The sequence below is a fragment of the Anas acuta genome, chromosome 3 (assembly GCF_963932015.1).
Source record: "Anas acuta chromosome 3, bAnaAcu1.1, whole genome shotgun sequence".
In the NCBI taxonomy this organism is placed as follows: domain Eukaryota; kingdom Metazoa; phylum Chordata; class Aves; order Anseriformes; family Anatidae; genus Anas; species Anas acuta.
In genome coordinates this window covers 42122420-42146620 of record NC_088981.1, presented here as the reverse complement: position 1 = coordinate 42146620, position 24201 = coordinate 42122420, and the positions used below count along the sequence as shown (strand labels likewise).

Sequence of the window (24201 nt, the reverse complement as noted above, 5' to 3'; positions counted from 1 at the left end):
TGCAAAAATTAGAAAATTTTAGTTATAAAGCACTTTAAGTATGGCTCTTACTCCCAAGGCGTTCCAAAATACTGGAACAGGCAAATAGCAATAAAACAGTAAATTGCAGTAGCAATTTCATCACAGCAAACTAACCTCCATTAAGTGAAAAAAATGACAGCTGCCACCAGGATCCCTAAGGGGTCTGTACTGTTCACATGACCTGGGAAGAGGGGGGCGAGTGGCGGGCTGACAGTGTTCACATGCAATACAGAAAAGAAAATACATTGCAGAGTCCTTTCTACCACCGACTGCAGAAAGGTGCACAGAACAGAATGACACCAAGCTCCAGGATGACAAAATGGCAGGTAACATTCAGTAAAGAGTAAGTGCAAGTCAATGCCCCCAGAAGGGAAAAAAAAAAAAAAAAAAAGCCTTATACACAGTGTTATCTTGTAAGCTGGATACTATCACTTTAGAAAAAAATGTAGTAAATATGGGCAGAATATAACCTCAGCACAGCGGCAGAGGCAACTAGTGTCACAAAACAGAATACATTATTATGCTACTATGCAAATTCATGCTTTATTTGTACATTAACAATGCAATCTTGGTTGCCTTACCTTAAGAGGGGATTAGCAGAACCAGAAAAGCTGCATAAAAGAGCAATAGCAACATTCAGACTGCACGAAGCAGTACCCAAGTGAAGAAATCCTAAAAAGAATCCTACAATTCTTCAGTTTAGGAGGGAAAAAGTGTCAGCTGAAAAATGTATGGAAGCAAGTGTCAGACTTCTTAAAGCCATGAAAGACAAAACGACTGGGAAACGAGTTCTCACAATAAAGAATCTCTAGGACATGGAAATCATCAGGCTGTAGGCTTTAAACAAAAGGAAGTTCCTTCCCCATCTAATCAAACGGTGGGACTCATTGTTACAGGATGTCGCAGAGGCCAAAAGTACAAATGGCTCTTAAAACAAGATTACATAAATTCAGAGCAAGTATGTCCATCCATCTGTGCGCACTAAGAGCAGTGGTCCAGATGCAACCTCTGGCTCAGAAAGTTCCTGAATTGCTGGAAACTGGACATATATAGGAGCATCGTTTTGTCAGTGTTTTGAAGCTTTATCTACAGGCTGATTACTGATTAATTACAATAAATGCATAATGGTACGATGAGCTCACATACTTGTGTGGAAAGGAGACATCTGATAAGGAAGAACACGAGAAGGCACTAGAACCTGAAACGAGATTACTCAGCCCGCGAGAGGGGGTAAGATCTGAGCAGAAGGGACTGCCAGCATCTGAACGCTAACAACGGCTGTTTTTAACCACTTCACAGGAAATTTCATAGCTTCAACCTACAGCTCAGGGACGGTCTAGCATCGACTGCATATAAACAGTTCCTTCAGATGAGCACAACTCCATCTGGCTTCAATTTACGGATAGAGATAGGACACGGATGGTCAAGTGGCACCTCACGAGAGGCACGCAGCCCTTATCTCCCCGATGCAGTCCTTGTGGAGGACAGCTGGCAGGGTGTCTGCAACTGCTGAACACCCAGCAGAGCCCAGGAACTGAGCACAGCCTCGTCCTCTGCACCCGCGCTGGGCAGCCCCGCTCTCGGCACCTGCTCCTTCTCTACCCGTTCACCAGGCAGGGGCTCCATCCTGGCTGCCCTGGGCCTCGAGGGGATCACGGGCAGCAGCAGCATGCGTGGGGAATACAGGAGGCCAAAAACTGGCTAGAAGTTACAAGGGGGAAGGGCGGAGGACTGTAGCTTACGGTGGCTATGAAGCAGTGTTAACACAGAGAAAACCACAAAGAAGCAGCAGTAGAGGCTACAGCACAAGTGGTCAACTCCATAACTAAAAGGATCCAAGTCAGGAATATTGCAGACTGATACTCTACTTGGACATCCAGCAACGTTTCTTTAAGAAGCAAATGACAGCAGGAAGACGGGCTCCTGGACACTTCACTCCAGCAGAGGTGGCCTGGTTCAGCCCCTGCTTGGAGCAGGTCACTGGGGCAGGTCGTCCTGGGTTTTGAAGGCCTCCAAGGAAGGAGACTCCACAACCTCACTGGAGTCCATCTCTCTGTTGGATCACGCTCCCATTGAATAAGTTTCTTGTATACAACCGTAATTTCTTGCATGTCAGCGTGTGCCCTTTTCCTCTTGCCCTGTCACTGGGCGCAACTGAGAAGAGCCGGGCTCCATCTTCTATATTGGCCACCTCAGGTACCTATACACACTGATTTGGTCCCCCTGAGACTTCTCTTCACCCCAGCTCTCTCAGCCTCTCTCCGTATGACCTGAAAAAGTGATCCCACTATCACAAAGAAAAGTACTTTTGACTGGATGATGCTCACTAAAGGAGTCACTAACAAGTTTAAGCCCCAAAGAGGCACGATTAGCCAACATCAGTTTCGCGGGGCATCGTATCATATCACATGCCTGCTGAAACTGAACCAGTTTGAGATGCCCTTATCAACCGGCCGCAGTTTCCTTTCTCACAGTGGCAAGGCTGCGTGCCAGCTGCTCGAACAACAATGCAGCAACCAGCAGCAACCAGGAGGGCCTGACGCCTTCAGCTGAGCGCCGACTGAGCGCCCCTCACACACGGCAGAAGCCATTCGCACAGGCTGGAGCCCACAGGCAAAAGTTCGCTGAGCAGATGTCTGAACAGGACAGAAAGCAGCGACAGGAAAAGTACCTTATTAGTCAACTAAAAACTGCTCTGAAATCCTTTCGTGTGCTACATCACTTTGTCTTTTCCACAGTGCACAGCTGCAGAGAACTTTAATATATGAGGATTTCTGCCTCAAACTGGGTATGGACCAAGTTTTTGATCTACAGCAATTTAAAGTCCACATTACCGTACCACTCAGGTTATTCTATTATTATAATTTTTTGGTTTAATTTGATCAGTAACTTCAGGACGATTCTAGATACCTATCTGCTGCTTTCTGGATGATGTAAGCACAAAGATAACAGACTGTAGCACACCACAAGGTCAGCAAGTTACAGGAAGAGTATGCCCAACAGAGAAGCCTCCATCCTGACACTTCACCAAGACTTCAGGGCTACCAACAAAATGATGTGAATTGACCATACAAACTCTTCCTGTAAAGAGATTTTAAATGTATTCATATGAGAAGAAAAGCAAACAAACAACAAGAACAACCACAACAACATTAAGAAAAATATCAAACCTTCAGCTGGTCCATTGCATCTTAAAACCTCATACAGTCGTCTGACAATCATATCACCAATTCCTCCACCCTATTACAACCAAAACAGAGACCAGCTTCCTGAACCCTCTCAGTGCATTCACCTTTGTATTCTTTTCAACATGACGCCTGGTTTTGCTGCAACAAGGCAAGGCAGTTCCAGGTTCACACAGTGCACTGGGGCCTCGTGGCACCGTCTCCTCAAAATACTAAGTCATCTGTAGAGTTCAGAAGGTCCTCATGGTCAAACTGTGTGCTCCAAGCTGGCCCAACACTAAATTAATGTGTAAAATTAATCCTTGGGTAGAAATTAATCTTTTTTTTTTTTTGTAAGACCCCATTAATTACCCGACAGGTATGGCGTTTGTGTATGTGTTAGGGTGCTGTGCACACAGCACATCCATCACTGCCCTGCATTCACACACAATGACCATACAGACAGGCAGGCACTCGCATTCCTACCCAATTCCTATTTATAACATTATACACGAACAAAAATACTCTTGAGTAATTTCAAGTTAAATACCAAAGAACAAGAAAGTCTTCAAGTGCAAGCAGCTGTTACGTGCATGAAAGCATTGCTCTATTTTTGACAGACGCTGTTCTGGAACAGCGAGTGAATTAGCTTTCAACCTGACGCTTATGACTGCAGCTTACCAACCAGCTCTGGCACAAGCCTGCACTGAAAATGTGCTTGATCAGCCATGGCTAACCAATAATCTCTGGAAACAGTTTACAAGGATTTAAAGAGCACCAACTGACTTTTGAAAAAGGCCACAAAGATCAGCGCTGGTATTTCTTACACCATTCAGAAGGAAGAAGTCACGAGTGTGAAAGACAAAAAAGATATCATAAATAATGCCTACTGCATTTAGTAGTGGCTGGGAAGTCAAACCCCACTGCTCTGTTCACTAAAAATACTGCTTTCGTTCTCTGATTTTTCGTTCTCTCATTAATGCAGTGTGAAAAAGCATGCCAGTGGTTAAAAAACTTAGATTAATAGATTCAAAATAAGTTTATTTCAAAAAACAAACAAACAAAAAACAAAAACAAAAAACACACCAAAAAAAATATCATTTTCACAGTCCTTAGATCGTCTGCAGTCACTCCCTTACTACACAAGAACAAAATGCAGTGGTACAAGAGAAAGGGATCCCACCAGCATCCCACTGAAGAACTTACTAACCAACCCACTCAGACAATCCAAAAACCAGTTTTGAAACAAAAAATAAAACCTGATTTGTAATAGAGCTCTCCATGTAGCTTAAGGAAAAAAAAAAATTTGATCTAGTTTCTGGGTGAGCAAGAAGCCGATGGCTCTGTACAGCTTACCTGTTTGCTTTATCTAACAAGTTCCTTTCTAGTGCAGCAGAAAAGCCTTCCTCTGAGCTGTAAGGTTAACTGTAGCTTCATTGGCAGATACAAGTACGTACATATATACATGCTGACACTCAGTAGAGGGCAACAAGTAGCAAATTCCAGCAGCAACTAGGCTGATTAAACCAAAAGCTGTCAGAGATTAACTGCAAAACACCGCAGTTTAATCACAAGCCTCACGAATGCAGGTAACCACCATGAAAGAGAATAATATGCTGTTGATTTATTTGCAGGAAACAGCTGGCGAACTATTCAGAAATTAAGCGTGAGCTCGAAAATGGAAAAACATCTCCCAGACACGCAGTCAAGGTCACAGACGCAACTGACCAAGAAGTTTGAGGAGAGCTGCACTCGGCCGGCCCCGCGGCTTGGCAGGACACAGCTTTCAAAGAATTCCAGCCCCAGAGGGCGCTGGCAAGGGAAGGCAGCTCTTCCTCTCGAGCTGCAGAGCTGAGATGGAGAGCAGCCTGCTTGATTTTGGGGTGGAACTGCACCGAGCCCCTTGTGGCTAGGAAGGGCAGCATGGCACATCAAAGCAGCAGCACTGTGAGAAAACAGCGATGCCGCTGAGAGGAACAAATGCTGTGCATGGAAAGCACCGATGTGCCCAAACCTCAAGGCTACAGGTGCTCTGAAACAGCAACAACTCAAAATCGAACTGCAGCTGCACGGCCCCAGGCAGCTGCTGATGGAAGCAGAGTGCTCACAGCACAGGGGATGCCAGCCCAGCTCTGTCCCGAAATAGGGAGCAGGACCTTCCTTGGTGCTAATAAAACTCCAAGATAAAGGAGAGGGGTAAACGCTGAGCACAAGGAGCATGGCTAGCAGGTTGGCTGGCTTGGAAGCCTTGTGTGTGTGTGTTTGTGTGTGGCAGAGATGGGGGGGGGATCACGTGGAGAAAATACGTTTCCTTCTGCAGGTTCCATGGGGTAGGCCAGCAAAGCTGCTGCATAAAACTGTCACAAGGAAGATGCTGGAGGACAGAACAACACGTCTCTGCTGGCAAAAACAGCCTCACGCTGAGCATGGGAGAACAAAGAGAAGAAAGCTTAAGAAAGAAAAAAAAAATACATAGCAAGCAAAGATTTCTTAACTGTTATTCAAATCTTCACAAACAAATTTTGGGATAATCAGTCCCTAAGTGTTAAACTAAGGCTGTAGTTTGGCAAATCCTTTAAGCTGGCATAAATTTGCATTGCCGCTGAAAGAAAGTCTCACCATCTGCCAGTCCCCCGTGCCAGCACAAACATCCGAGCACTGAACCAGGAGCACTTCTTTTGCCAGTTCACTTTTTCAGATGGATCGGTTCCCCAAACCAGTTCACAGGCTGGCCATGTAAATACTTGTACTGGCAAAGAAGCGGGACTACTTCTCCGGCAGCACCAGCCTGAATTATTCCCTGGGCTACAGCCTAGGTCATGTCGATACTGAAACGCTGAGAGGAGTCCCAGGTAGCACTCCTCCCCCTCAGACACATTGTATTTGTGCCACGCTTCACAGTTACAATCACCAAAGTGAAGTGTGGGAACTTCCCAGAGCCTCAGAAATGCCCATCTTTTAATTTTCACCAGCCATAAACAAGCATCTTTTCTGGATACTCTGCTCCTCAGTCAGAACACCATTTGTGTTTAGAAATAACAGGCTGCTGCTGATCATTTGCTCATGTTGGGCCCCAAAACACTGGTACATGACTGGAAAACGAAACTGTACTCAGCTCAGAGCTCTACCCCAGCAGGAATGTAAGATCTGTGGGCCGCCCTGAGTATCCGTGAGTCACCACACAATCCTTTGCTGAAGAGCACAAGCGTCTAGAAGAAAATGCCACTGCCAACAAAAACACCGTCAGGAAAAATCCTTAAGCCAGGAAAAATCCTTAATCCTTAATCTGTAAAACTCTATCTGGTTCGAGCAATTCAAGCAAATACTGAGAGATGAGACTGAGAGCTAGCTGCTCTTTCCTGCAACTCAGGGACAAACTCTAGCCCAGGCAAGCATGCCCGATGAACCAGTTAGATCAGCAAGTTGTATTGCTCCTGCATTGAATTTATTTCTGGGTACAGAGCGATCTCTACAAATGCCATAGGCAAATGGAGGGGAAGCTCCTCTGCTCCACAGCTGCTCCTCAGGCTGAAGCCCAGCTGCAGCTCTGGGCTTCCCCAGGGCTCACGCAGGCAGCATCCAAGCCCCGTGCCCCTCTCTGCCCTCACCCCACGCTGTCAGCACTTTTTGGTACCAGCATGGTTGCAGAGCCCTCAATTTCCACCTCTTCATCTGTCGCCTTACTACTGCACAGATACTCACTGGGATATTCTGCAGAACAAGATCTAGTGGAAAGAACATCCAGAAGTCCTGCTCGGGTTTCCTGTACACTGTTTTAAACAGCATCTGCAGAACTCAGAGCTGTGCCTCCTGGTGCCTATTCAGTGCTTCACCAGCTGCTGGCAGCTTCAGCTGTACCAGCTGATTACCTCTTCCTGGTTAAATTTCTACATCCTTGGCAACATTAAGCCAGCGTGTCTGTAGGAAAGCTGCTACACAAGTGTCCAGAGCAGAGAACCTCTTCTCTACGGTTTCTAGAAAAGCTAACTGCTGGATGTGAGAAATCCGCACACTGTTAGAGGATTATTTTCTAAAGGAGCATTACTAACTCTGAAAGAAGCTAATTTAACAGGACACAGTCAGATCAGTCCAAATCCACAGCACTCTGGGTCTTCAGAAAACTCCAGGACACGCTAGTATGCGGCATCACATTGAAAATTTATTAGTACCCAGGAAATCACAAGCAGCAGTTCAGGTAGTTACAATCAGGTCAGTTTATTTTGAGATCAGAGGAGAGGGGAGAATAGGAGAGAAGCAGTTGGGTAATTCAACCATTTCAAGAAAAAGCACGAGTGCAGGTTTGCACCACATGCAGCCTATAGAGCAAATTTTTAAGCCACTGGTGGCTGAGAAGCAGTGGGTGCCAGTGGCCTACAGGTAGAGACAGGAGGGCATTAAAATCGAGCCCTCTGAGTTGCAGCTCTTCTGCTGAGTTACAAAGGGGTGGGAATGACACAAAGCCTCCAGGAATGTAACAGAGACTGTCAAACCATCTGCATGCTCTCTTCTCAGTAAAAGGCATGGGGTAGGGTTAGGAGACGTGGTGTTGGGAGGAGCTGAAGCACGGACAGTTGATGGATCAGATGCCTGCTTATACAGTGATCACTGGGTCCCTGTCTGTGGGTACGATCTCCCTATATTGCTGCAACACCAGCAAAGGAAGCAAGCTTCTGATTTATAAAAGGCTTGAAGTTTTAGATAATCAGCAGAGTTCACACGAGAGGAGACAGACACGTAACAAAACAAAACAAAACAAAAAATAAAATAATGAAGCTTCCTCCCTCCTCAGCCTCTGCTTGGGATGGAGGAAAAACCTTCTCACCTGGGAGAGATTCAGGAGTAGTTCACTCCCTGACTCTGGTGAGCAGGTTTCTATCTCCAGTGGCTATCTAGGACAGGACAGGCAGGAAACAGAACTATGCGCACGTACGAGTGCGATAACTGATAAGAGAAAGGAAAGAGAGAGTTAACATTTTGGGAGAAGATGGAAGAAGTAAAACCAGTAATAACAGGAAGTGGGGGAAAGACAGTGCAGCTCATGTATGCTGCTCCGTGCCATGTGCTGCTAGGGGAAAAAAAAGCTGCACAATCTGGAAAGAAAGAGAATAGCAGAACAAAAGCAAGGAATGTAGTAAATCAGGCCTTCTGAGATGAGCAAATAGTTAGCCATTGTGTTATACCTGCGACTGCACTGTATACTCATGCCAAAAGTAGTTCAGGCTGAAAGGTATCTGCATAGCAATAGGTATGGAGAGTAATCTGCTGATGGTCTGGTCTAGGCTGAGCCACATCCCTTGAAGCAGACCAATTTCGGGTAGCCCAGTTAGTCCAGAGAAAATCCCTAACAAGATGTTTGCAAATGTATAATTTCAGATTTCTCACATTTAACCTTTCTTGGTGTCCTCTACCTTCAAGACTAGCACTGGAAAACGTGCATCAGTTTAAACTAAAATAAATGTCATTGAAACAAGTAGCTTTTCCCCCCACAGACACTTTTACAGGCTGAGAGTGGAGGGTGTAGACTAAGAGCTGCTTCTTTTCCCCTTTCATATACATCATACCTAGAATCAGTATAAGCAATGGCAAGTTCAAGGCCCTAATGCTCACAGGTACAGAAGTCGAGCCTTAGCTAAAGGTGCAATTATAACCTACGTATCATCTCTTGCATTTTATCCACAGCTGTTTTTCCCCCACAGTCAAAAACAACCCATGATCAACAGCGTCATTAAAACCTTTGGCCAACAATCCATCCATTCCTGTGAAAGTGCCCAGCTGCCAGCTGAAGCTTGGAGAACAGAACTCTTCACAGGTTTATTTAGTTAACAGAAATGCTTTTGAATGCTCAGTCCAGAAAGAGGATAGGAATTTCAGCGCACTGTGGCGTGGATGCATTTCTGATTCATTCCCTCTGATAGGGTATGCTTGTTTACAGAGCTCGAACTAGATCTGGTAAAGGCTGAAGATTCACTCTTGTGACTCCTAGGTCATAATGCCAACCTTTGCACAACGCCTGAAAACAAAGCTAGTTTTCCAAGACACTGCAGTGAACACAACAAAAGTATTTTAAAAAGCAGGCTGCAAGCGTGTTTTGCTTTGGTTTTGTTTGTTTTACATACAGAATTCTAATAAAATAATAACAAAAAAAAAGTTACACTTAAAAAAATGCCTGTCCCCAATTGCACGAGGCACCCAACCGCAGAGGGCTTGCACCATGCTGCCCCCAAACCCCTACTGCCCTAACCCCTGCCTTCAGAGACAGCAGGGGGGCCCCAGGGGCTGGATTTCTGCTGGTTCGGGTGCTTGTGAATTACCAGTCTCACCAGTGACACTGCCAGCTGGCTTATTTAGTGCCCTCAGTGAAACAGTACGCTAAGTTCTCCACGCACCAGCTCAGTGAACCACAGGGTTATTGCAATATTTACGTGCAGGAGCAGTAAATTATTAGGTAGAGCTTAGTCAGTGCGTGCTATGTTTCTGTCCATTTTGGTCCTATCGCTTGAAGTAACACCAGTAAGAATAAAGATTACACGTGGACCATTCATTTAAAAAAAAAAATGTTGCTGTGAGTGGCAAAATCCCACATATTCATAAAAATTTAGAAATGGGCTGTATTTGGCTAAATGAACCGAGCAGCTCACCACGCAAAGTGCACCAACAGAAAAGGTCCAGAGTAACCTGTTGTGGCTATTACAGCATCTCCACGGCATACTCCTCCGTACTGCTAAGAATAACACCCACGTACACTGCAGCTCCTGCAGGAACGCAATCAAACCCAGATCCAGAAAAAGCAGGGGTGAGGTGAGAAGCAAAGACAAAAAATGACTTCAGGTAACCCACAGGTGTCTCCACTTTTACTCCTCTTCCTCCAGCCCCCTACAGAGGGCCAGGAGCTCTGAAGGGACACGTGGAAGAAGTTTGGGCTGACAGACTGCTGCCCCCTGCCACAGCCCTTGGCCTAAACGTGCAGTGACAGCAAGGGCAGGGGAAAGGCACAGCAGAAGGAGAGAAGGTGAAGGCCACCACACTGCTGCTGTCCTTGCGGACTTGATGAACCGATGCTGACAAACCCAGCAGCATGCTACAAGCTCTGGCTTTGCTGGGAGAAGATCAAGGGAACACGAGAAGACAAAGTGAAGCATTTCTGTACCGCTGAGCAAAGGACTGCACCTGTTCTGATCCCTGAAATACACGGGGATTTCAGCAGTGTCCGAAAGCCAAGCAGTGCTAAACAACCTTCATCACTTTACCGTCACCCCAGAAAAACACTGAGCTGTCTGTACGGAGGGATTCATCCCCATCCACAGACATTCTTTGACAATTAGCAAAAGCATCAGTCACCACTGAGAAAGGCAAGATGCAGCAGCTCAGGAATCACACGCGTGATCCGGCATTACAATGCCAAAAGCCCTTTTGTAAAGCCCTGGCACGTATCATTTACAGAAGCATACCGCTGCAGATGGAAACAGAAGCTGTATTCCTCTTTCCTGCACAAAACTGAAACCCAGTAAAGCCACAGATATTTTTAGAGCGCAAGTTTCAAGCGCTGGGGCCTTAAAGAGATTTAGAGCCGTCTGCAAGATAAATTGGCTTAAAAAAATCCAAGCTAACGCGGGTGTGGGGGGGAAAATCCAGACCACGTCCCTGCTGAGAGCTTTAGCACAGTACCGGTTCAACCAGAGGTACACAAAGACCTCGTTTCAAAAAGGAAGAAAAAAAAAAAAAAAAAAAGCACAAGAAAAAGGAAATTCCCACCCACTTTCTGTATCGGAGGAGCTGGGATTTAGCGCACCCAGCACAAACCCGGGGCTGTTCCTTCTCTCCTCCCTGCCAGGCTCTCCCCAGCAGCTGAGGTCCTGCAGCTGCAGCAACAACAGCCTGCCTGTGGCTGGCCCCGGCGCTGGGCAGCTCACTGCCTCCCTTCTGCTGCACCGGGGGCAGCAGCAAAGCGTGCAGGGCTTCTCTCTCCCCCCCCTTCCCTTTCCCCGTCCCCTTTTTTAAAAAAGTGAAAAGCTCCTGATGAATATTCATCGCCGGGCCTTTCTACCCGGGGTGTGAATTTCATTTTCAAGGGCTCGGGGAGAATTGCAAATCAGCCCGGCACAATGGGCGAGCTTGACTGGCTTTCGGAGAAAGCCTCAAGACACGGCGGCAGAGAGAAAAAAAAAATAAATGATTTGGGCAGGAAAAAAAATAATAAAATGAAATAACATGAAAAGCGTGCGAAGATCTTGGGAACACCCAGAGCAGCTCCAGCACCGCCTGGGCCGCGTTTTCGGGACTCTGCGGGTTTGCTGCTTTCGGGTTTGTGTTATTTGTGTTGTTATTTGTGTTATTTTCCAACCCCACAGTTCAGGGGGAGGCCCCCTGCCCCCCGCGCCCCACTCACTTTCGTCCTGCCGTTGATGTGGTAGTTGCCCAGCTTGCCGTTGCAGTGGCGGATCAGATCGTCCATGCTGTTCATCAGCAGGCGGATGGTCTGGCAGCCCGGCTCCTTGCCCTCCACCCAGGTGATCTTGTCGCCGCGGATGTCCTTGGACGAGTCGCTCTTCTGGCTCACCAGCTGCCCGTCGGTGAAGCGGCCGGTGTGGTGCAGCGCCCGCACCTCCTGGGCCACCCGCCCGCCCAGCTCCTTGCCCAGGAAGTCGTCCACCACGCAGATGCCGTGCTTGTTCATGCAGGGCACGATGTACTCCAGCGCCAGCCGCTGCGGCACCAGCGACTTGGTCTGCCCGTTGGGGCGCAGCGCGGCCCCGCCGGGCCCCGCCTGCCCGCCGCCCGGGTACAGGTTCGACTTGTCCCGGTACAGCAGCACCGCCTCCCCGCCCGGCACCGCCGACGCCGCCTCCGCCTCCCCCCCCGCGGCAGCGGCGGCCCCGCCGACGTGGTTGTGGCTGAGCGGGGCGGCCTCGCCGGGAGCCTCGCTGCCGGGGGCCGCCGCCGCCGCTGCCCCCCCCGGGCGGCCGCCGCCCCCCGCGCCGTGAGCCCGCTGCGGCGGGGGGAGCCCCGCGCGGGGCTCGGCAGCGCCCCCTGCTGCGGCTGCCGCTGCTGCCGCCGCCGCCGCCGTGCCCCCGCCGCGGCAGATGAGCTTGTGCTTCTTCCAGTCCTGGCGCTGGTGCTCCTTGCTGCAGTAGAAGGAGCTGCGGCAGCGCCCGCAGCGCAGCAGGTTCTCCATCTTCCCGCACAGCTCGCAGTACTGCCGGTCCCTCTCGCTGCTGCTGCTGCTGCTGCTGCTCCCGCTGCTGCTCTCGCCGCCGCCGCCACCTCCGCCGCCGCCGCCGCCGCCGCCCTGTCCGGCCCCGCCGCCGCTGTCATTCGCCATGGCGCTGCGCTGCGCTGCTCGGGGTTATGTAAGGAGGCGGGCGGCCGCGGCGCTAAGGCGGGCCCCCGGCCGGCCGCGCGGGGAGGCAGCGCTCACTGCATCATGGCCGCCCGGCGCCGCCGCGGCCCCCGCCGGCCCGCGGCCTCCTTCGGGGCGGCCGAGGCGCGGGGCTGCCGCGGGGGCCCCCCCCGGCGCCTGCCTCCTCCTCCTCCTCCTCCCTCCCGTGCGGCGCGATCGCCGCTAGCGCCGCCTCATCGCCGGCCGGGCGGGTGGCGCGGTGCGGGGCGGGGGGCGCCGCTCGCTGCCCGCCGGCTGCCGCCTCCTCCTCCTCCTCCTCCTTCTCCTCCCTCCTCCTTCTCCTCCGGCCGCCCGGCGCTGTGTCGGGGCGAGGAGGAGGCGCCACACTCGCGGCCCGCTCCGCACGTACGCCACTTCCAGCCCCACAGCGCCGCGGGCGCGTCAGGCGGGCGGGGCCGCGGCGGCCGGGCGGGCGGAGCCGGGCAGGGCGGGGGAGCCCGGCTCTGAGGAGGGGGGATTTAGGACGGGAGGGGGTTGTCGCAGCTCTCTGCCCCAAAGTGTCCCCGCCTGGTGCCCGCCACGACGCCTCCCGGGCGGCTGGGGTGGCCGTGGTGCCCCTCAGAGGCAGCCGGTGAGCAGCCCAGAAGCGCTCCTTCCATGGGTTTGCCTGGGGGAGAGGCAGCAGCCCCCAGCTGGTGCACACCGCCTTTCTGGTCAGAAATCCATCCTAAAATCCAAAAAGAGTCAAAGAAATGAGCAATATCTAGATTCGGAGGGAGAAAGGTGAGGTTAGCCGTCTGGTTGGTAACCCAAGATGAGTGGCTTGGGCTTTCTACCTCTACGTTGCCACAGGCTTTCATGTGACTTAGGACAAATCCATCTTTCTTCACCTCTCAAACAGAAATACCAACACTTTCCCTCCTCACAGGCTGTCGTGAGGCCTAAGACTGTAATATAGTCCCGTAAGATGGCTACATTCACGCTATCGATACGGCTCGTTCTCACCATCTCTCTATAGAGAACCAGGTTTAAAATGAGCTGACGTATCAGTAGGCCTTAGAGGGGCGTTGGACACTGCGTGTGCTACGTGAAGGATGTCAAAGCAGAAGCAAAGTGTGCCAAGGCTGCAAATGCCTGTGGTACACACACAGAAAAAGGGAAGGAAAAACAGGGTGAATTATGAGGAAGGCAAAAGGAGGACTGAGAGGACAAGGTCGTGTCATGGCCATGAAATCTCCTGAATGTGATCAGCAAGTGCCAAGGCTGAAGTTAAAATAAAGAAAAGCTGAAGGAACTGGAAAAGCTGGGAACTGAAAACAGAGTCACAGGTTAGTAATTTCTGTGTTCGTGGCTCTTAAAGGGAGGAAAGTATAATGGTAGAGGCAGAAGGAAGTAGTTTAAAACCATGTTTTAAGTCCAGAGCATAAAGGGGACAGATTTTTAATCTAGGCTTAATGGCAGTTGTTCACTGACTACAGCAATATGAGGTAGGTCAGAAATACTAGGCATTCCTCTAGCGTGCTTTAAGCTGAGATTAATACTGAATTCAAAGCTGAATTCTTTGGACGTAGAGCATCGTTAAACCAGGCTAAATGAGGAAAGAGTCAAGCCTGTTATTTTCAAAAACTTCAGAAATGCAAACAATGTCAGGGAGAAACTGAAGAGTTAAAAACCATTTGTGTTTGTTGTGTACTCCTTTGGCAAACATAATGGAGATGAAAGTCACAGGCTCAGAGCCCGGTAGTCCAACCATGAAACAAATAAGAAAAGGACCAAGGTACGAATATGGTGTCTGGCTAAAACCAAATGATAGTTATTAATTCGTGGGCAAATTTGACTTAAAAACTCCTTTGTTCTTTCCCTCTTTCCCACATGTCTTTTGGGATGCAATTAAAGGTCTTGGTCTTAATTTTTACGGTTACTAATGTGCTGAACTACTTCAGGCTGTCTTGATGTACTACTGTGTTCCCAGCGTGGTCAACAGAAAAAAACAAAACAAGATCAACAAAATCCATTTTCAAATACACAAAACATTTGCCGTATTTTATGGTTATAGCACTTCACCAGGGGCACAAAACAATTCCATAGAGGTTGTGCTCCAGTGACAAAACTGAAGAAAAGAGCGGTGGTAGGGAAATTCTGAAAACAATGACTATTTATATCACAATTGTGTCTACAACGTGCTAGAAATGTTTTCCAAGCATATAAAGACTCTATTCATTGCCAGAGAGCTTGTTCCTTAAAAGACAGCATAAGGGCAGAGCATGACAGAAAGGAACATACAGTATACAAAGCAAAATGACCAACACGATGGTTGCCAAAACGGAGGGGGAGGGTACTGCCTCCTCTCTTTCCTGTGAGTTGCTCTCCACTGGCTCCCTAGCTTGGCGTTTCCAAGAGAGCTAATTTCTTGTGTGTGCCAGTGGGTGCTGGAAATGAGCTTGAAGGGTTACCGGGCAGTGATGAGACATGATCGATTCACAGAGAATGCAGATAAAAAGTCTCTAAAGTTGTACCAGTCATGAGGAGGAGGATGTGGGATAAACTTATTGCAAGGTCAGAGTTGTTTTTTTTTATTATTTTTTTTTATCACCACTTAGATACAGATCTGATGTGTTTATTAGAAATGCCTAAAAAAAATAGGCTGGTCAATGAATAACTTTCCTGTTTTCGTTAAGTAGTAATAATAGGTGCATTTATCTATCCTTACATGTGTTTTATATAGTTGGAGTACTGCAGTGGTAAGGTTGTACAAGCAACCAAAAAGAATCTTTGAAGCCCAGGGGAAGGGGGGAATGCAAAACAGCAAGATTACAGGCGTTGGATTCACAGAACAAAAGCAGCTTAGAAATAAAGTAAAATACATCCCATTTTCAGATAGTTTTGCTGTGACGGTGTCACAGTTCGTATTTAGGACTGGTGGACCTATAGCATTTGCTCTTTCCCCCCCCCCAGACCACTCCACTGTGTTCTTCAGCCTGGCTGCCCTTATTCCACGTAAGCCATTATTCATTGATCTCGGCAGTGGCATTTTTCAGGCTAGCTTTCATACTAGCAAGTGAACTGTAACAGGTTTGCAGCTTTTCCAAATAAAACCAGAGAACTGTTTGTCTCAGTTGGATTCTCCGCTAAGCTCGCTTCCTTTCTAATCAGGACACGCTGTACAAAGAACATCCACGAGGCCATGCAGGTGCTCCTCTGCTGAACGCACGCTCTTTTTCCGAGGCACTCAAAGGGTTAGCGTGGTTTATTCACCTCTCAAACATTGCCCCCGTTTCTGCAGAGCCGGGAAGGGTTCATCCAGTCGTGCTGATGCGGAGCACACAGGCTGCTGCCTGGCTCTGACCCCTGCAGAAGAGCACACCTGGTTTCCTTCTGTGACAGCTGGGACACGTCAAGGCGCTCTGTGGCCAACCCAGGCTCTGATACACCGAGGGCTCGATGCTCTGCTCTTGCAGGTACTGTCCCCTACACGCGGAGTACCAGGTACTCCTGCACTGTCCTGCACCGTACACACGCTGCTCAGCACCGTGTAAGGTGGCACACGGCCTCTAGGACAACACAAGGTCGGGCTCACAGCCCTGGGATTAATCCTCAGTACTCTGGGCCACGTTGCACCCTGCCTTTTGCTTGTTGACACCATCGCAGAGTCTCCCTCAATTATTTTTTTTTTTCTGAAATTAATGAAATAATTTGGTTGTTTATCACTGAATATCATAATGTTGTAATGTTGAAAGGAAAAAAAAACACCTTTCATTATAATCTGAGATTATAAGGGTTGGGCTAAATTATAAGGAGAAGTATTCTCAATTACTTTGTGTAAACTTGAATAGCTCAGTGTTTAATGCTGCGGGATTCCTCCAGGCTCTTCAGCCGAAATTGTTTTTGCTGTCCCTGAATCTGTCTGAAATGATATGCATTTGCTTCTCTGGGAATGTAGCCTGTTTATTACACCAAAAATACAGTTGGGGTTGATCAAGAGAGATTTATGCAGATTAAGATGGTTGACTGCTTTAATAATTGTATTCATATTTAAATAAAAGAGAGTTACAGTAGTGAGTTACAGTATAAGACAATGTTCTTTTCTCTCTTTTTTTTTCTTCTGGAGATGCTGCTACGAGACATCTATTTCTGTAAAGCTACGGCAGTGCAGCAGAGCTTAGGAAAGGCTCAAGACTGACTTATTCCAGTCTTGTCTTCATTTTAAAATTTGTACCATGAGAAGTTCAAAAGCTTTTTCCACATTGTTTGTGAGGTTTCTCCAGAGGGAGTATTTCTGGCTCTGGTTAGAAAAGAACTCCCTGTCTTGCTAAAGATTGACAATTATGTACATTTTTGGCCTCTAACTTAAGCAAGCCAGCAGGCCCTCGGGGTGCTTAAAGCCCTGTTATGGACAGAAAGTTACTTCTAAAGAACATTTTTTAAACGCTATTTGAAATCTAGGCTCTGATACAGCGATAAGCTGTTTTGAAAACAGAGCTCATGTAGGTCATATTTATCTTAACTGCTCCACAAGTTGTTCTCTATTTTGACACAGACACGTCTTCTAGCTTGGAACAAGGGGCTCGGAGGTAAAGAAAGTCTCTTCGGTGTTTCAGAGGGCCACAGCCATTACATGACCTTTTTACTGTGCAGCTGATCTGTGCTTCCTGGCCCCGTGTCATCACGGCTCAGCATCGTGACATGCTGAAAGATCATCACGGTGGAAACAATGCAGAGCAGCATTTGGATGGTGTGGCGGCCTGCCCTGCTTATTTTGTGTGTGTACCTGATTTATTGCACATCATATTTTCTCTTTCCTCCTCTTCCAGCTGCCAGGCACGTAGTTCTCTCTTCTGCCAGAGCCTTGCCTTGTACTTGGGAAAGGGAACAGGGACGCCCTGGGGTGTGGGCAAGAAGGGCAGTTGGCTTTGTGCACCTGGGGAGACCCAGGGAGCCTCAGCTCGTGGGTTACGATATATCCTGCTATTACAGTCTCCATATTTTTCTCCAGATTGCCTAGAAACTATTATCCAGAGCACAACAGAGGACCTCAAGAACTGTCCCTGGAGCTACAAAGATGTGGTTTATTAAAGGACTGGACATTTTATCTCTGGGTGGAGATGCAGGTTCTTTTCCCTTTCTCCAGCTGGCTAGCACAATTTTTGATATCCTCGATGTCTTTTTCTTGTGAAGGCAGTTGTACTAGCAAGAGAGATTCCAAGAAAAAGCTTAGGACACTTGCTGCTCTGAGAGGAGAAACCTGCCTCGGCAATTTAAGAGAGGAAGGAAAAGACAATAGTGAGGGAGTTCTTGAACTGATAACGCCAACTATTGAAGTGTTATTCCTCAACAGACTTTGGGTTCTGATTTTTTTCTTTTTATGAGGCAATTTAGTGAGAAGAACGGGGGCAAGCTTCATTTTTGTTTGTTTTCTAAGTGAACAATGGTGTCCTCCCCCTTGTCTCGAACAATGGGAATATGATATAATAGTTGATGTTTTGTTAAAACTATCAGGCTTGCACATCTGTCCTGAAGAGCTCACCTTTGCCAGGGCTGCCTACATACGTGTTCACGTGCATGAGCATTGCGAGCCTGAACCCTGAAGAGTCCTCCCAATGTAGGTGAACTCAGCACAGCTCAGACTTTGTTCTCCTGCACTCTGTTTCCCCTTGTCCCAGGACTGCCTGGGGCCTCTCTGATGCATTGTCAGGATGTCCTATTGCTCTCCCACATTGCCCTCCTCGCTGTTCCCCCTATCCCAAGGGCTTACTGATGCCTTTTCTTGCTTTCCACCCTTTCCAAAGACACAGACTTGCCATTCCATTTGCTGTCAGTGCTCCTCCTGTGCCCTCCTGCAACATCGTCTTTAGTTTGGGCAAATTTAAGTCATGGTGTTGAGCAGCTGCCCACCAAAAGAGGCTGCTTCCAGCAGCATCTTCCTTCACCCTGCCTTACTTTAGCACCACGCTTGTCTAGCCCTTTGGTGAGTCAGTTCAAGAGAATAGTTTTCTGTTGGATTAACAAGTTGGATCGGCTTACCGTGTGGTTTGATGTGGTGCAAGAGAGGGTGTGGACCAGCAGGGCCAGGAGTCAGGGAGGGAAAAGCAGGACCACCCAAGTCAGAACAGTAAGCTGACTCAGCCGTGTCATGAAACTTCACCCTTATTTACTTCGTATTATATAACTTGACCCATTTCCACTCCGTCCCTAACAGAGGGAAGGCTTTCCAGGTGACCTGTTCAAACTGTACGGAGAGAATCAGCGGGCCCAAATTGCAGGGTGTTGTGATATACTAGGACATGGCAATGGCTGGCATTGGCCCATTCGTCTGTCTGAGGATGTGGGGAGAGGTGCCTTGTGCTTTTGGCTCTGTGAACAGTGTGCCAAGGACTTTTACAGGTCATTTTACAGGTTATCCTTCAGATTTTAGCAGTTGAGAGGTTCTGTCTGTTGATTAAAATAGTTCTTAAGATTTTAGAACTGAACAAATACGGTATTAAAAATTGTGATCCTGATAAATACTGAATATGTTGGTGCTTCGACATCTCCTTGTCTCCTCTGCTAACAAGCACAACCCTCGGTGCACATACTCCAAGTCCAATATCAAGGTAGGAAATTTCAGCATGTTTTAAAGTACTTCCCGAGCAACTTAACTTATAACAAGAACAGGTATTTACTAAAACAAGAGTACAGTGGATGTGTAGTAATTTAAATTCATATATTTCTATGAACATATGTTGCTCTCCCCCTGCACAATCTAAATTGGCACTATTCATTTCATCTCTGTCAATGGTCATGGTGCTGTTAGTGACTAGGAAAACATGACGTTGAAATTGTGTGTATTTATACAAAGTGCTACCTAAATACCAGGTCCCGGAACATTAAACTTAACAGGAGTTCCTGCAAACACACGGCTGAATATGAATTATTAACATCTTGGGTTTTCTCTTGGAGCAGTAGTGTGTGTTACAGAGCCGTAATTAGGGCTGGGGCGCGTCTGAGCCTTTCTATCACGCTGCATTGTTTTGTCACTGCCAGAAGTATTACCCCTGAACCTGTTCCTTGCTCACCCAGCTAGCTAATTAGTGACCTGGAGATAAGGTGGCATTTATTGGTAGTAGAAGAAATGGCCTTTTATTTTCATGCAGAAGCTAAAAACAGGTCAGCAAGCAATTTGCACATTCTTCATCCACCCACAGCGCAATGGAAGACGATAATGCTTATCTTTGCAGGGGGCAGGTTTCACTTTTTTCCTTACTGTTTTATCAGGCTTACGTTTTCTCCCAGGCATTATTCTTTCTTCTGGTTGTTGGGTTGGTTTATATTTTAAGTTTGTTTTGCTTTGTTTTTAATTTCAGGCCACGTCCAGTGCTAGGGCCTCGTTTAGGAGTTTTCATTAAATGAGATTCCTAGAAGGGTTCCTCTGATTACAGTTTCCTCGCTCTAGGATATAGATGGAGATTGGACTGGAGGGAACAGGCAAAGAATAGATAGCGACTGTCCTCACCTATTTACCAAATCGTAAGCATTGTCAAAATTTGGGTGGGAGGCAAAACACCTCCCTTGTGCAAACAGAGCCTCCAATAAAAGCCACGTGCTGTGGGCAGGAGTAGTTAAGGGCTTTCATTTTCATTTTTTCTTTTAAACAAACAGCAACTTATCAATGTGGGAGGCCAAACGTGGCCAGCTCATATACACACAAAGGCTTCTGTGTCTGTGGATATGCCTGCTCTGCACATCCAGCCTGCTCCTCACCTTATTTTAACTAGGGTGACCATTTCTCCCCTATTTTAAGCAATATTCCTCATTTCATATGTCACGAGTAAAAGAAACGCTAAATCATATCTTTGTAGAGCAACATTTTGCACTGCATTTTTTTTTAATTGAACTTTATATTTGATTTAAAAATATCAGCCTCAAGAGACTGAATCTTTTTCAGAAAAAGCTACAGTAGGAAGCTAAAAATTCTCGCTCTATATTATCTTAAGACAGCACTGAATCACAGACCTAAAATAAAAATTAATTGCAAATGTGGGGTCGTGTTAGAGGGTACGATTTTGCATTTGTGATCCAGATACGGAAGAGGCATGTAAGGAAGAAAACATCTTTGAAGGTTCATAAATGCCAATGCGTAACACCGAATGCTTGCCTCATGCACTGAATATTTCACTGCAGAGGTCTAGCGAATGCTCCTTGCAGGGCAAAGCTGTGAAGCAAGGTAGCAAACTAGTTTCCCTTGGTCAGCCTTCAGCACAGCCAGACGGGAGCCCTTCCAGAACGCTCTCTGGAAACACTCATCTAGCCTCATCAGCGGTCTATAAATAGAGGAGGTCTTCATCCCCAAGGAGGTTTTGCAACGCCGTGCCGCGGCTCAGCGCTGCGCTCCCATGGAGGCAGCAGACGGGGTGTTACAGAGCCTTGTGGTGGAACTGGCGCCGGGAGCAGGCCCTCTTCATGTCAAAGATGAGGTCTGCTGGCAGGTGGGGAGGAGAACTGGGAATCATTGGGATCAGAAGGCTCTTCCCAAAAGCCTTTCAAAAAGGAGAGAAATTCCCTTAGGTCCTACACAGAAGCTGCTGCACCGATGATTTCTCCCTGTGTGAACCTTCTTGGCACTGAAGGCAATTTTACACCATGGGCATAGGTAGGGCAAGACTGGCTTGTCCTGTGCAGGGGGAGTTCAGAACCAGCAGTTCCTTTCCTCTCATACGGATCCAGTGGTCAAGAAGCCCTCCTGAAGAGGAGAAGGCATCTTTCACTATTCAGAATAAACAGAGGACTGCTTTCACTGGGGTCAATGAAAATAGCAATAAATGCTGCAAGAGTTATGTAGCTTTCCCTACTGCGTTAATTACCATGTAGATTTTTTTTAATTGCTCAGATGGACTGTCACGTGTGTGTGATAATACTGCGACAGGCTAACCACAAATGTAACTCTAGAGTAAGTTCTAAGAGCAAAACACTTGAAGCTTTGTGTCTAAAAAATATGTAAATATCAAAAGCTACCAGCTGACTGCTACAGAAACAAGAAAAAAAAAAAAAGGTCCTACCCGTTTTCATCGACATAGGTTTCTTTACTGGGACAGCAGATTAAAAAGTGTTGTCTTACACAAGTTAGTCACACTACGTCTTCCAAGATTTATCTACAGCTTCAGTGGGGACAAAAATTGGTTGGGGTCAAGCTTCACGTAGTATTTTCAAAAGAAGTAACTTTAAAAATGTGATTGAAAAATAAAACTTGAGTCTGACTTCTGACACCTCTGCATCATGGAAATATCAATATCTCTGTTATGCAATTGAAAGAGGAATTCTCTATTATCTGTTCAATTATGTGGGGGGAAAATCTGAAAATATACATGTAGGAAAGAGGGTTGACTTTGAGAAAATGCATATTTTGGAACCAACATCGCTAATTTGGGAGACAATGTGCTGGCTACAGAAGAATGAAAAATGAAAAATCATTTGCCTGCTCACAGACTGCATATTGAGCAAATTAGGCTGTAGGTAAATTAGTATTTGAGCCCAAAAACCTTTGATCCACAATCTTTAAACCTTTTTTCTTCCTGCCAGCAGAGTGTCAGCATTAAAGGAGATCTTTATTCTGTTGTTATAAAATTGAAATGGTAATGTAGGAGCACTGAGCCATTGCCCTGCAAGATTGTCATCCTTCTGCCTTCCTCAGAGCATCATCCAGATACAGCTTCTCTACAGGCATGGGAGATGTGCTGTCTGTGTGAGAACTGTACTTCTCTCGGTGTGCTAAGGTTTTATGGTGGAGTTTTGAGAGCAGAACCATCTGATCTTACATGTGCTGGAGTGTATGATGTATACTAATTAAATGGTAAATCACAAAGGGAAAAAAACAACTGATCACAGAAAAGTTGGTTGTGTTTGTGGCTTTTAAATACACCGCGATAAAACAAAAAAGTGGAAGGGATTTCATGTAGTAGTGTGCATGAGCTCCAAACCCATTCCCTTTGCTTTTTGATTCAAAACGACCCTAGCCTGCTTACCTGAAGCTAGGCTGCTTTTTCTGGGAACACTTGGCACTGCTGAAGGCCTACATCTTAACAAACGTCTGGATTATGCATACTGAGGGGTTCGGGTGAGCCCACGCGTCTTGTGAGAGGAGGTGTTCCAGGACACAGCCTCTGAGTCCCGGTTTTCTGCCTTTCTCAAGATGTGTGGTTCCTTGTCTGCTGGGATCTCAGATGCCAGAGTGGGAAGAGTTTACATAAACAAACCTGCTTACATGCACAGAAGAGCAGTCGCCCTCAGGTTGGTGTAATCCCTCCGAGCAGCTTCACAGCAACCTTAAGGCTGTACTTTTTAAGCGGTACACACGTAGCTGCCATGTGCACCGTGCGTGGTTGTCAGAATATTTTGTTACTGCTTTGCTCAGCGCTGCAGCGCGCTGCTCAGAAGTTTGTCTGGCTGCACACTCTGTCATCAGGAGAGTGCCTGAGAAGGAAGGGAGCGGCCAGGACTTGCTTCCAAGTGGTTTATTGACTATTAAACTCTTATGGCCAGATAAAAGCAACAGCAAATAACCTGATACGTGTGTTACAGCAGCGCACCGGCTCACCGGCTCCCTCCCTGCATCGTATTTCCTATCTAGGTCACCGTGCAGCGTGAGGCTGTTGGTTCACCAGATAATGTTTCCTCGCGGCGACCCAGACGCAGCCACGACAGGCACATTTTCGGTCTGTTTATGCAAACCACCGGTGTCCTGAGCCTGTTCCTGGCACGTATTTCACCTTCTTCCTTGCTGGTTCAGTGCCTGGTACAGCTTGCCCAGCCTTACAGATGGAGTTGGCTACGCTGACACCTAAACAGCTCCGGAGATCGAGCCGTCCTTGCCTGTCAAACAGAAATTCCATCACTGTCCTGCAACTGCTGTGTAATTAAATCTTCTCCTGCTTAGCATACTCTGGTTTAACGAGTTTAATGAGTCATGGCAGCAAAGGGAAAGGAGAGTCCCCCCAAACAAGAATGGGCACAAACACCCCCTTGATAATCATCTTATTCGGGATTTAAGAATAAGGTTCTTGCCTGTCCAAAGAAGCAAACACTGGATTCCCTCAGATCCCTTGTCAGAGTACCTTGCTGCTGTGCACCAGGGTACCTGGAGAAAGTGATTCTGCACATCTGAATTTCATAAGCTGCTGTAGCGCAGATGCTCGCAAGGAAGCGGTTTGGTTTGAGCGTGTGGCATCCTGGTTTGAGAGTGCTCGAGAAGGAAGGAAGAGGCGAGAACCTACCAATTCAGATGTTTGCTCTCATTAACTCAAACCCAAACCAGTCCGTACCGCAGGACACTACTACGTGAGTGAGGAGAGGATTTCTCCTTTCCATTGCCAACGCCCGGCAGTCAACATCCCAGCATTTAAAGCAGCATCGAAACAACTCCTTCCTTCCTAGCTGCTAGAAACCACGTGCATGAAAGTGGCGGGTTCAAGGAGGTCGCTCAGCACCACCACTCCCTAGCCCTTGCTGAGGCAGAAGAGTGCATGCTGTGCATCGCCAGGACCACCTGCACCCTGCCCTGCCAAATTTTGTTCCAGCAGGGAGGTACCATGACCCTGGCATTGTGCAGCGGGCGGTGTGGCATTGCCCGCAGCCCCAGGAGGTGCTGCAGCTGCCCCAGCAGCCTGCCTGCTCCTCCTGCAGCTGCCCTGTGTCTCTGAGGCATCTCCA

The 24201-nt window shown here is 47.5% G+C and overlaps 1 protein-coding gene and 1 long non-coding RNA gene across 2 annotated transcripts in view; one reads left to right on the top strand and one right to left on the bottom strand.

Annotated features, from left to right (window-relative positions):
* Nucleotides 1-12830, bottom strand: part of EGLN1 (egl-9 family hypoxia inducible factor 1) — a 34035-nt gene extending 21205 nt beyond the window's left edge. Inside the window, exon 1 of the mRNA XM_068676791.1 lies at nt 11572-12830. Within this exon, the coding sequence (XP_068532892.1) occupies nt 11572-12504 (933 nt within the window). The 5' untranslated portion in view covers nt 12505-12830. The remainder of the gene's footprint in view (nt 1-11571) is intronic.
* A 130-nt stretch (nt 12831-12960) lies between these two features.
* Nucleotides 12961-23430, top strand: LOC137853927 (uncharacterized). The gene is made up of 2 exons (XR_011094837.1): nt 12961-15980; nt 17060-23430. It is a non-coding gene; the product is annotated as an uncharacterized lncRNA (long non-coding RNA).
* The last annotated feature ends 771 nt before the right edge of the window (nt 23431-24201 follow it).